General features: G+C 40.2%; 1 protein-coding gene across 1 annotated transcript in view; it reads right to left on the reverse strand.

Moving 5' to 3' along the window:
- Stk3 (serine/threonine kinase 3) overlaps positions 1 to 14204 on the reverse strand; it is a 212939-nt gene that overhangs the window by 136422 nt on the left and 62313 nt on the right. The window contains exons 5-6 of the mRNA XM_038342570.1: positions 7736 to 7900; positions 7081 to 7248 (exon numbers count right to left, since the gene is read on the reverse strand). Of these exons, the coding sequence (XP_038198498.1) occupies positions 7081 to 7248; positions 7736 to 7900 (333 nt within the window). The remainder of the gene's footprint in view (positions 1 to 7080; positions 7249 to 7735; positions 7901 to 14204) is intronic.

Consider the following 14204-nt stretch of genomic DNA (forward strand, 5'->3'; position numbering starts at 1 on the left):
TCACTGTTACTGTGGCTTCTAAAATGTAAGCAATACTGGTCGAAAACCATAAGTCACTCTTCTAGATTTTTTTTCACTAGAATATTCAATTCCAGCCAAGGAGAATGGATATGAAACTCTCCTGTGTGTAAACAAAAAACAAACTGAATATCATACTGCTGTGCACCTGGATATCTGTTATCTAAAAGATCCTGGGCTTGTTTATAAACATCAATCAGCGCTATGAAAAGGGAGTTATGGGGAAAGGCAATTACATACTGTGAAAAACTCGAGGCAATCAGGGGAAGCACAGCCCATGGTAGCTGCGACACAGCTAGGCAGGAGGTACGGATAATCTGGGTAAGTGCCATGGAAAAACAAACGCCGTGATTGGACTGGAGGCAAATGGAAACAGTTCAAATTGGCTTCGTACAGTGTTCCACGGAACATATGATGTCCATATGTCCATTACCAACAAACTGAACCATGGAACAACAAAAGGCAGCGCTAAGATGGCTATAAGAACACACCCAGTGCCAGTCTCCACCACGCCACAAGCAGTGTAACGCGGCACAGCTGCCAGGCAGTTGGGGAAGAAGTCAGAAGCAATAAGAAAAGAAAAGGAGTAAAGTATAAACCATCCCTTTTCCCTGTAAAAGAAAAATGAGATCTATACTAGACAAAGAAAGTAGCTACAGAAATGTCAAAAATGCACAATTTCTCCCAATAGCCATTTCCAAAAGTATAAATCCTTTACAACTAAAGATAGAAGTTTTATTCAAAGCTGCAAATTATTCAAGAGCCAAAGGACTAAGCAAATAAAAGAGGAATATGATGGAGTAATAAAAATTGTAAATAAGACCTTTCAAGTTTCAAAATGCATAACAGAGACCCAAAACAGAGTGACCAAAAGACATGACGGAAACTATTTCAGGTTTGACATCAGTGTGAACAAATCTACCAAATGTCCTTGCTTGTGCTCTCCGGCTCCCAAGGCTGCTCATCAAGACTAAATCACAGTTTATTTAAAAAAAAAAAAAAAAAAAAAGGAATGCTTAGGCAAAGTCATGAAGGACCAATCACACAGCAAGGCCAAAAGTATAAGAAACAAAACTTTAAAAAGCAGTGCTACCATGTAGGATCTATCTGTGGTCCTGGCCTTTTCAACCAATGAAAACCCAGTTATTCCTAAATTGCATTAAAATTATCTGAGCTGTGATGCAGAAATATATTAGTTGTCACTGACTGAAACTAAACAGTAATAAAATCCAGCAGCAAAAATGCATGACTATTTTACAGCAAATATCAATGTCATTCCTGCTTCAACCTGACTCCCCATTCTACCCATAACCCCCCCAAAGTTGAAACCAACTACAATTTCTTGAGTAGCTGCAATGTGGTTAAGAAAAGGAAGCTATGCTTGTTTGTATGGAATCTGCCATTTCCTCCCTGCCAAAACACTTGTTTAAAAAGTCATGTAATATTTCTATTAAATTGTAAATGCAGCCGACAAGGAAATGGCTTACTGGCAGAGCGTCACCTTTGTGGCAGTGCCAACGGGCCTACAGCAAAACAGCGCACATGGTAATTTCAACATGCATTCCCAAGTAACAAAATTGTTCTTTACATAAATACCACAGAACCTGAGCAAGATCCAGAAAAAGCAGGGAAAATTTGCCCAAGCTTTCATGCTTGCCTATATCAATTGTATGTCATAGCTAAAGCAAAATAGAAAAGCATCTACATATGTTCAAGACGCTTGTGAAGTTGGATCATATAACCCTGGGAAAACTATTGCAACTTAAATCTGTGTATTTTTTGTTAACCACTGTAACAACTTGCTAATAAAAATTAAGAAAAACTGAGGGTATCAAATGAATCAAAATGTACTAGCTAAATACAAGCCCTGAAAGATCATAATGCAACTTATTAACAGGAACATATGTTCAGTATAAGCCACAATTGTTATGTCAAATTACTTCTGTACTTCTGTCTTTAATATCATTTATTTGATTACAGAACTTGAGAGATTCACAAGCCTTCAGTGAAAATGGTGACTTGTAGTTTACAAGTGACTGTAATTCGTACAGCCACCTTTATCATGTGTCCCTTGCCTTTCACTTCATAACGCCCCATCTGTAATGAAGAGAGTTCTAATCATGTAAAAGATATACTGAAAACTAAGCATCAGTACACACAATCTGAACTAGCATAATCAAGACATAAGTTCTCTCGGACAGTAAACAATTCTTTCTGAGGACATTTAGTTGCAAGATGCATTTGTTTTAAGTATGTCTTATCTGTTGTCATTTTTGTGTGTCTGTATAATGTTAAAAGTCAAACTTGATTAAAAAAAAGGTATTTCTTACCAAAAAATATTATGAATTTCCAAGTGTTATACACTTGAAATCATAGTCAGAACCTGCCAACATACCAATCTCCAAGCCACAAATTCACTGACTTGTATGTTTTCTGCAGTAACTGTTACCTTAATTCTATACCCTCAACAGTCACTTTAACAAATTGAGGATGAAACAGTATCAGTAATGATCAACATACTAATCCCACACGATCGCTTTAAAACAGAAATCTTCCACATGGTCTAAGAATTCTAGTCCTTCACGACCCATGCTCCTGTGTCCAGAGATCCAGAGAACTGGAGCATGGCAATACTGTTCTTCTGGTCAGTGAGGAGACAGGGCCTAAATACTCAAAAAAAAAAAAAAAAAAAACCACGAATAAAATTAATCTAAAATTTAAATAATTTTCATTAAATAAAATAAAAGGCTGGAAGGCAGGATACAAGGAAAGCTGGGTGTTTCAAGCTGTATCTTATTAGCATTTACAGTCAGTTTTTGTGTATTTCCCAGGCCCTACGTTGTAAGTTAAACATTTATTATTTTAAGAAAGAAGAATCTGAGCTCACCAGGTGTCAGTACTAGTCACAAAAGCACCCTCCAGAACATAGTTCACACTCACTTAACAAAACTATTTACTGAATACTTTTATATACAGGTCATTCTGACAGGTTTAGTTTAAAATAAATGTGAAGCACATTTCCTGTTAAGATCTAACAGGAAATATAAGACAATTGCCTCATTAAAATGTGGTGTTAGATACATTATTAATATAATGAGAGAAGAATTCAGAGAAAGAGTTGTTTTGTTTTTTTGAGGCAGGTCTCAATATAGAGACCAGGCTGGCCTCAAACTCTACACACACCCATACACATAAACACATATGTAAAAACAAATAAGCAAACTCCATTTATCACGATTAGAAAGAAGAGAAAATGTATCTGTCTGCATGGCCCATTGTTTCCATATTTCTTCCTGTAGCAGCAGGTCCTGCACAGGGTCCTGACCCCGGCTTCACTGTCCTAATGGGCCACGGCAGAAGCTCCCTAGGAAAGATGGTAGCTAGAACTAAAGAGTCTTTAAGAACTTTAATCATTTATAAAAACTGAAAAGTAACTGCAAACTGCTACCTAACAATTCGATTTTCTTTAATGTTTAAGCGCATTTCCCAGATATCTCATTTGAACTTAACAACTCTATGAAGTACACACGAGGGGGCATTACCGCTAATTCACAGACAAAAACTGATTCAAGTCTCAAAATTCTCAAATATCAGTCACATCACTACTATGGGGAAAACATATCTAAGCAAATGGTTATAAAAACCTAATCCCATATCAGTCTTGGAAGTCAGCAGCACTATTAAGTAGTGTTCTTATTACATAGAGCTGGTAGGGCCAGAAGCCTATTAGGAATAGGAGGCCAACAAGGTAGCTGAACTGTTAAGGGGACATGCAGCCTAGCTACTGACCTAAGTTCGATCCCTGAGTTCAAATCTTGGTTATGCTACTGACAGGTTAAGTCATATGAACAAATAATGTGACCCTTTGCTTAAAGATTTCATCTAGACTACCTGGTGGTGTAATAACTCTTTCAATACACGGTTTCACTGTCCAATGAGGCCTTTTTTTCACTCTTGGAGTCTCATTTATCTCAAACACCCCCAACACACACCCCCAACACTGACAACTGGATGAGGACACACACACACACCAAACACTGACAACTGGATGAGGACACACACACCAAACACTGACAACTGGATGAGGACACACACACCAAACACCGACAACACACCCCCAACACTGACAACTGGATGAGGAAACACACACCAAACACCGACAACTGGATGAGGACACACACACCAAACACTGACAACACACACCCAACACTGACAACTGGATGAGGACACACACACCAAACACTGACAACTGGATGAGGACACACACACCAAACACTGACAACACACACCCAACACTGACAATTGGATGAGGACACACACACCAAACACTGACAACTGGATGAGGACACACACACCAAACACTGACAACACACCCCCAACACTGACAACTGGATGAGGACACACACACCAAACACTGACAACACACCCCCAACACTGACAACTGGATGAGGACACACACCCCCAACACTGACAACTGGATGAGGACACACACCCCCAACACTGACAACTGGATGAGGCTGCACTAGTTACCATTTCACCATTCCGTCACCAGCTTTCTTCGCTGCCCGCCTGGACAACACAGTTTTGTATTCCGTGTGACAAACGGCATCGAGCACTTCTCTGGGCTTTACGCTAAGGTTGGCCCAAGGGAAAGTCCTGAAGTGCAAACAAACCAACAGCCAACTCCACTTCCTAAGCATCTAATGGAAAACCAAGAAAGAACCAAGGAAATGTGGTCAAGGAAGCAAGCTTGACCTTCAGTAAGGGTTCAGGTCTGAAGTCCACCTCCTGCATGAGCCAGCTGTTCCTGACACTTCCGCACTCCAGCTGTTCCTGACACTTCCGCACTCCAGCTGTTCCTGACACTTCCGCACTCCAGCTGGGAAACAGCTCACAGCACAACACTATCTAAAGAGTAGTCTGTAGCAGTATCACACTTGGAAACGCACACGCTAACCATCTAAGACGGTAGAGTTGCGTGTTCTATATGCAGATTATGAGGAGAAAAACAAAAGTTTATATGGGCTGTTGTTGTCAAGGAAATCTCCTTACATCTAAATAAAATCTGAGGAGAGGCAGAGATGGATCAGTACTTAGTTCTCTTCCAGAGGACCCAGGTTTGGTTCCCAGCACCACCATGGCAGCACACAACCATCTATACCTCCAGTCTCCAAGAACCTGATACCCTCTCTGGCCCCTGTGAGCACCAGGCACAAATCAGACATACATAGGCAAATGCAATACATATGAAACAAACAAACAAATAAAACCTTAGTTGGGGCTTCAAAATCTGGAAGATTTTTTAAAAGATAGAAAAAGAGACCAAGTAATCCTAAGAAGAAGTTTTCAAAATATACAGTGTATCTAGATATTTTTTAAAAGAGAAATACTGTATTCTAATATATTTTTTACTATTTTGTAAGTATGAATCCAAACTCAAGTGAGTTTTAAGAACATTAAATCAGAGTCACAAACTACAATTTTTTCAACCTGGCAGAGTTTCTCACCAGAGAATCACACCCCATGAACACCCTGACAGAGGACCGGAGGTGACTGATACCAGAGAATCACACCCCATGAATACCCTGACAGAGGACCAGAGGTTCTCACCAGAGACTCACACCCCATGAACACCCTGACAGAGGACCAGAGGTGACTGATACCAGAGAATCACACCCCATGAACACCCTGACAGAGGACCAGAGGTTCTCACCAGAGAATCACACTCCATGAACACCCTGACAGAGGACCAGAGGTTCTCACCAGAGAATCACACCCCATGAACACCCTGACAGAGGACCAGACGTGACTGATACTCAAAGAAGAATGAGTTTACATTCCTGTGCTGACTTTCCTATTTTTCATGTTATTTTCAAATACATAATTACATTATGTTTTCTTTTTAATATTGCCAAAGGAGCTTATGCGTACAAAGATAATATAAATGGAATACAATTGTACCACAACAATAACTGTCTGGTAATGTGTCTCAATATGGCATGTAGATTTTTAAGTATTTTCAATACTGCAGTTATTTGTATTGCTGTAATATTAAACATAATTCCAATTTATTCCTCATTAGATATTCAAAAGTATTCCTGTCTTCCTTTCTCCACCGATTTACTTTATTCTCCTCTCTAAGTCTCCCTATCTTTTCCATAAACACATTCTTCCCCCTTTACTCCAACAGTGGTCCTAGGGCAACTACAGCCACTAGATGGCAATAAATATATACAAAGATAAAAGTATATACCTATGCCAGAGAGTCACATAGTACTATAACCTAGATAAAGTGTCATTACAAATCCTAAAGCACAACAAGCTAGACTTGAATATGCAAGGAATATACTTCAAATGCAAAGATTATCACAGAAAGGAGTTCATGGGGGCAGGTATTAGTAAGCAAAAAAAGTGTATTTTTAAATAAATAATAAATTTTAAAGAAATATACCTAGTTCCCTTACAGATAGATAGCAACAGTGAGCATGAGGACTTTTACATTTTTTTTATTTTACATGTATGGGTGTTTGCCTACATGTCTGTCTAGCAGACACAGAGGTCAGAAGATGATATAGGAACCCATGAAACTGGAGTTACAGACAGACATGAGCCTCCATGTGGGTGCTGAGACTGAACCCGGGCCCTCTAGAAGAGCAGCATGCTCTTAACCAGAGTCATCTCTCCAGCCCCACTGGGACTTTAAATATCAGCTTAAATAACAGAGGAGGAAGAAACGGTACAGAGAGGTAGGAACTGAGGAATGCGTAGGAAAGTGGGGACTCATTTCTTAACCCTCTCCAGCAGCCTTCGGAAAGCAATGAGCTAAAGAACACAGAAACAGCACATTCCCTGGAAAGCACGGATGGTGGAAAGATAGTGCTTGCTGAAGACAAACGGCCCCCGAGCTCTTTCCTCACAAGCGATTGTGCAGTGGTGGAATAAAGCGGAAACTTGCACAGACTCTGACTCACGAGAAGGCATTCGCCTTGTGTTTGTTTATGCTGCCATTGCAAAACTGCAAGAGTCAAAACCAGTGCTTTTAGCAAAACATAATTTTCTTACCCTCATTGGATGTATATCAGCGTAAGGGGGTTTCCCTTCTGCCATCTCTATAGAAGTGATGCCAAGGGACCAGACGTCGGCCACACAGTTGTAACCTATTTCTTGAATCACCTCAGGAGCCATCCAAAACGGGGTTCCTATTACAGTATTGCGTTTTGCCATTGTATCCTGCAATGATATTATACAAGAATAAATACTACACAAAAACACAAAGGAAACAGGTATGCCAAGATACTCATTAAAACCTGTGATCCAGTAATAACACAGATTCTATTAAACACTGACTATTTTCGTAATGCTTCAACTAGTTATAACATGACATATTTTAGGAATCTCAAACTATAAAATAACCAAGAGATTTTAACTCTTCATCATTTTATTACAGTCACTCACCATAGTATGATAACAACAGAAGCAGTGGAAGAAAACCAGGGTACCAGAGACCCGACCCATTTCCCTTTCACAAACTTGAGCATTTGGATGATAAAACGTCTTTTATTATCTACTGACCCAAACATTGTAAAGAGATTCAAACAGAGCTTCCTCGCCATAAGAATAACAAAGTTATCCTTCCATACTTCCCAAATATCAGTTTAGTCAAAATCAAGTCTGAAAAATAGTTCAAGATATATCCAAATTATTAAAGTCAACTTACTGTTAACTGGCCAGCCACTCCAAAATCTGCAAGCTTTGCGTGCCCTTCTGTATTGAGGAGAATATTCCCAGCTTTTATATCTCTGTGTATTTTCCTCATAAAATGCAAGTATTCTAATCCTTTCAACGTAGATTTTAGAATAGTTGCAATTTCATCTTCTGTTAACTGGAAAGAAATATTTTTAAAGTAATGATGAAATACAATATCAAATAAAATCACAGAGACAACATCAGTAACAAGTTCATACTTTCTTCTTTTCTTTTTTGTTTTTGCTTTTTGTTTTTCAAGACAAGATTCTCTGTGTCACCCTGGCTGTTCTATGTCTGGCTCTATAGGCTAGGCGGGCCTCAAACTCAGAGATCCGCCTGCACCTGCCTTCTGAGTGCTGGGATTAAAGGCAGGTACCACCAGCGCCGGCACAAACGCCTCTTTCCAACACCCATTAAACCTCTACAAAAGAGACCAAGACTAATAATCCAAAACACTCCTGTCCTCCACACAACGCTGTCATTCCACTCTATTACACACTACTGAAGAATGGAAGATTAAATTTCTTTAAAATTATCCATGACACTCATAAAGATGCATATCCCAAGATATCATCATTTCTCTTTGAGCCAGTATAACCTGGTTTTTTAATGAGTATTTCATTTACCATTTATAAAAATTCTGTAGTATAGCATGATATTTTGAAATAACAATAGGTAAATATTTGTTCTTCTTTCTAGGTTCCTATTATTAGAAAAGAATTTTCTAAATCCCTTGTAATTTGCTAAACAAAAGAGGTGAAAGGAACACGCACACATGCACGCACAAGAGGTAGGGTCTCATGTAGCACAAGGTGCCTTCCATCTTACTACTGAGCTGGAGAAGACACTGAACTTCTGGTCTCCCACCTGTCCCGCCTGAATTCTGGGCTTTCAGGGATTCATCACCACACCCACTTCATGTGGTGCTGGAAACCAAACCCAGGCCTTCAGACATGAGAGCAAGCACTCTACCAACTGAACTATAGTTTATCTCTGGCTCCTGATTCTGAATTCATAACCCCTTCATACTAATGAAGTCACTCTTGGTGGGACTCTGAATAATTAACAATAGGAAATGGTCACTACAGAAACAACCTTGTCATCGAGGGTTGGCTTCTCAGTCCATCTCATGAATGTAACTTAATCACCAATGTCCAATGACTTACCTAAACCTACATAATCAAATCAAACATAAAATGATTGTGCTTGCATTCTAGGTACAGAGGAAGGCATAATTTGACAGAAAACAGGTGGTAGCACAAGAAAAAAAGTCAGTGGCAGCTACCACGAAGAAAACACAGCAGAGAACCAGAGGAGGGTTGAGATACATCTTTGGATACTCAGGGATCTGAGAGGCTGTTTGGGCTTCATGTTTTATAGCATGTTAAGTAGGGTCTGGAGATGGGGAGATGCCCTGAAGCTGACCCAGGGAGTCACACTTTCTAAGCAGCCACTGTCACTAGGCTACACGTCCATCCCCCATCCCTGAAAGGCACTTTTACTGAGGTCTAATGATATGGAGCCAATTGTGTGAGTATTATCTTGGAGGTAGGGAGAAAAATTCCTTGATTCAAACTCTCAAATTTCTAAAGATCAGAAAGGAGAAGGTACATTTAGAAAACTTATTTTATGAATGTATTATCCTGTGACCAGAGGTGGAATGGGTGCTGTAAGAAAACTGGGGGGGGGGGGGGGGACACAAACCAGTGCCCTTGTGCTCACGAATGCAAATCCTTAGGGGGGGGGACAAAACAGTGCCCTTGTGCTCACGAATGCAAATCCCTAATAAGATACTGGCAAAACAAGTAGGCTGAATACTGACAGGATTTTATATAACATGATGAAATAAATTTATTTCTCAAATTGAAGGACGGTGCAACATACAAAATTTACACAATGAAATATATCATCTTAACAGAATGGCAAAAGAGAAACCACATGACCAATTCAACCATTAACAGGAAAGCCAAATGACTAAACAAACGGTAAACTTTAATTCAATCAAGTATGATGAAAACACACAGTGAGCTAGGGACTAAAAGAACAAGTGCCAACCCAAAGCCAGAATAGCACACAGGGGACCCAGAGAACCATGATGACCAAGGCTTCTCCGCTAAGTCAGAAGCAAAGATAACCGTTCTCACTACTTCTAGAGTACTGGAGGGTTCTAGGCGGGGCAAGGAAGCAAGAAAGAAATTATAAGAAGTAAAATGAACTGTTTGCTGAACAACAGCTACGAAACTAAAAGACTGTAAGCATAAATAGTTTTAGAAAAGTAGCAAGATAACAGAATACAAAATAAACACACAAAAATCATTAGCATTTCTAAAAAGGAAATCACAAAAAATTCCATTTGCAATAACATCAAAAGAATGAAGCACATAGGGATTAACCAAGACAGATTTATACAGTAAGAAACAGGAAACAGAGATCAAAGAGAGAACAGAAACAGAAATGCATCCAGGACCATGTCCAGACAGCTTGCTGAGATGCTCCTGCTACCCGAGAAATCTGCAGATTCAATGTACTCTCCATCAAAAATCTCAGTAAAGGTAATGAAGAAACAGAGGAAAATGTTAAAATTCATGGGCCCAGACTGGGTGATGGTTCCCACTTGTATCTCACAACTCAGGGGCTGAGGCAGAACTGCCATGTCCTCAGGCCCTCCCGGGCCAGCCTGGGCTAGTAATGACTCTAAACAAACTACAAGACTTCTAATTCCTAAGTTGAAATCTTACTACTTAAAGACATATGGAAGAACAGAGTAGAATGAGAATCCCGGAAATAACCTATGTACAGCTAGTCACATGATGTTCAAAAGGAGTATCAAAACCATTGACAGAGAAAGAAGAATCTTTTCATATCCAAATATTAACTCAAAATAGACCAAGGATTTAAATGTAAGACTAAATCCAAACCACAATTAGAAAATAAAGACAGTAAAGGCTTCATTCACAACATGGCAACCAAAAGGAAGTAAGCACAAAAGAAAGCACAAGTGGGAGCTTCATGAATTGTTTTTTTTTTTTAAATCTGTATAATAACAATTAAAACACAATCCCCAAAGTAGAAGAAATGCAAGCTATTTTTGTGATCAAACAATAATCCCCAAAATATACAGTAAACTCTTAAAGGTAAACAGCAATAGAAAAACCTTTTTTAAAAGAATAGGCATAGGCCGAGAATAGGTATTTCCTCAACGACAAACCAATACAGGTCAAAGTGGCTCAACAGGTGAAAACACGGACAAGCCTCACTTCCCAGAACTTACATAAAAAGCCAGATGCAGTTGCATTATTTCTCATCTCAATATTCCTACAGTGAGATGGGAGATGCGGACCAAGAATCAGCCGAAGTTTTCAGTTCTGCAGGCCCAGAGTACACAATGCAGCAAAACGAAGAGAACAGGCTCAGCAAGACTGCAAGACTGAAGCAACTCACACAAACTGTCCTCTCAACTCCACATGCCAAAGCATTCATGCTAACATGAGTGTGCATGACATGCACATACATGGATAAAATAAATGTTTTAAAGGATACAAATGGCTAACAGTCATACGGAAAGATCTTCGATACACCCTAGAAATTTTAAACACACTTACCTTTTAAATCTAGGGATTCCACTCCCCAGAAAATATGAACTGAAAGCAAAGTCTCGAAGAGGTTCCTGCACCTATACTTACAGCATTATTCACAGAGCTAGAAGGAGCAGCAAACGTCAACGTCCAGTGATGGATGAATGGACGAGCAAAAGGATGCTCACGTTTGCGTTAGTTCCCTGCCCCATAACAAAATAACTGAGAGATTTAACATGTAATGAGAAAAGGTTTACTCTGGCTCAGTTTGGAAAGGTCAGGCCAAGGCTAAGAGAACAAAGAGACTGGGCTGAAACAAAAGTGATCACATCACAAACCAGGTGTAAAAGAAAGTCCACTCGAGGACACCCCTGATGACCTGAGGACCTCAAAGCCCCATCTCTAAAGGTCTCACCACCTCCCAATATTATCTCTCTGAGGCCCAAGTCTTTAACTCATGGACTTCAGAAGGATGTTTATCCAAACCATGGCAACATATAATGAGATATTATTGAGTCCTAAAAGGACGGAATCTCTGTCACACTTACAAGGTTTTGCTTTTGTTTGCTTGCAATGTGACCACTGATCTTTATCCATGGCTCTTCCACTTTTCTAAATTAATGGTTTTCAGTCGCATCAGGGAGCAGGAAGATAAGAGTGTCTGTCACCTAGGTCCAAGCTCTATCAAGCCTAGGTCATGAACCCAGACGGAGAGAGCAAGGTGGGGGTTGTGGAAAATGTGACTAAAGGACCTCTGGTCATCCCTTCTCCATCCCTTCCACTCTGGCCACCAACCCCAGCCCTTCCTTCTACAAAGGCCCCCACACATGACACAGACCCAGATAAGGAAGCTTCTTTTTGTAGCAGCAAGAGACCATTACAGAAAGGCACAACTAATCAAAATGTAGATAAAAACTACCAGGGGATCCCCAGCCAAAACTAATATATCCAAAACACAACACCTGCCCCTACAACTCAGCCAACATCATGGAAGAAGAAGCACAAAGACTCTAAGAACTAGAGGACCAGGAAGTCAGCTGTGAGGTAGTGTCCCTACCTGTAACAGAGAAGCTGTGCCCATGGGCTCTCAGTAACATGGCTGTTGAACCTTTCTGAACAATCCCAAGAGTTGATATCCCAATATCGACAGAGCAAATTTCACAGAGCCCACATTTACAAGCAATTTGCAACTGCCGAGAAAGGGAGGGTAAGTCTTCCCCAGGGACGAGCCCCATGGACTGGTTATCAGACTCAGCAAGTTTTATTAATACATTTGTTAGCTTACATGCACATGCAACAATGAATGGTTAAGGAAGAGAGGACTGTAAACTTGCTGGAGAAGAGTACAGGCATAAGAGAGAAATGAGAAAAGGTAAAATAATGCAATTATAATTTAATTAAATTTAAAATTTTTTTAAAGATCTTTGAACATGAAATAAGAAAAAAAGACGGGCTGGAGAGATGGCTCAGTGGTTAAGAGTACTGCCTGGTCTTCCAAAGGTCCTGAGTTCAATTCCCAGCAACCACATGGTGGCTCACAACCATCTGTAATGAGATCTGGCGCCCTCCTCTGGCGTGCTGGCATACATCAAGGCAGAATGTTGTATACATAATAAATAAATAAATCTTAAAAAAAAAGAAATAAGAAAAAAATCACTTCTGTTACTCAGGAGTCTTTCAATATTTTGCTAGATGTCTAAGGATATACAAATGGAAATAAATGGTAAATGTGCACAGCTCTAGACAGGAAGCATTCTTTGTAATTAGTAGTGTTAGTGTCAACTTCTCAGACTTGCACACTGTGTTCTTAAAGCTCATCACCCTGGGACCACACCTCTATATTACAACAGAAAAAGAATAAAAGCAAAAAGCTGCGTGTGGTAGCAACCTATTAAATAACAGCAATTGAGGAGCCAGGGCAGGAGAGGGAGAACTTCAGGGTCAGACTAGGCATCGTGTTTGGATAGGAAAGGCTCAGTAATCAAAGTCGTCAGTTCAATTACTAGGGCAGGGTGGGAAGCCAGAGGGGAGGAAGGTACTTTTACCCTAGCCAATAAGGGTCTCAGTTTAGAAAACAGTGGTTCTCAGCCTGTGGGTTGCAACCCTGTGGTTGGGGTCACCCCAGCAGGAAGCCGGGGCCCTGCTCTAAGGCACGAGGCAGATGCATAAGCTGCATCTTCAACGTGAAATGAGAGCACACAGTCAGGGACAACTAGGGGAGAAAAGATGAGGTGACACAAGACTTAGTCTTTTTTTGGACCAATCAGACAAGAAACACGGGGGCAGCACCCACGGAAAGGAAGACCGCAATCACAGAAATGCAGACACCGCATCATGAGCTCAGGACGAGCGGATCTGTCCTGACTGTAAAGAGATCTTAAAGACCAAGGAAAACCCACTTTCCTGCCACTGAGTCTGAAATCAGGGCAAAGTGGTAGGCTAAATTTTAATTCTAGCACAAAAATATACATAATCTTAGCTAATCTGAAGCAACCAATCGCTGCCTCATCTGTTTTAAATAAAAATGAAGTCAAACAAACTTTGGACGAAAGTAGTCTATCAGGAATTAAAGCTGCTCCAGGAACCCTGGTTTTCAGTAGTGGAGAGGAGCTGAGAGCAGACAGGAACTGTCTGTTACTTAGTGGACACTGACCACACAGCAGGCCAGACTTAGCAGCCTGTCTATCAGGCTTACCTGGTGACTTTACACACTCGCCCATCAACTGCTATCGAAACATAAAGCAGACCTCACCTTCCTAAGGCATGGACTTTCAGTTTGAAATAATCTGTTTTTAATTTTTATTTATATATAAATTATAGCTTTACCCAAAGTGGATAGATTTCATGTGGAATTTCCTATGGTGT

This window comes from Arvicola amphibius, chromosome 9 (genome assembly GCF_903992535.2).
Source record: "Arvicola amphibius chromosome 9, mArvAmp1.2, whole genome shotgun sequence".
NCBI classification, from domain to species: Eukaryota; Metazoa; Chordata; class Mammalia; order Rodentia; family Cricetidae; genus Arvicola; species Arvicola amphibius.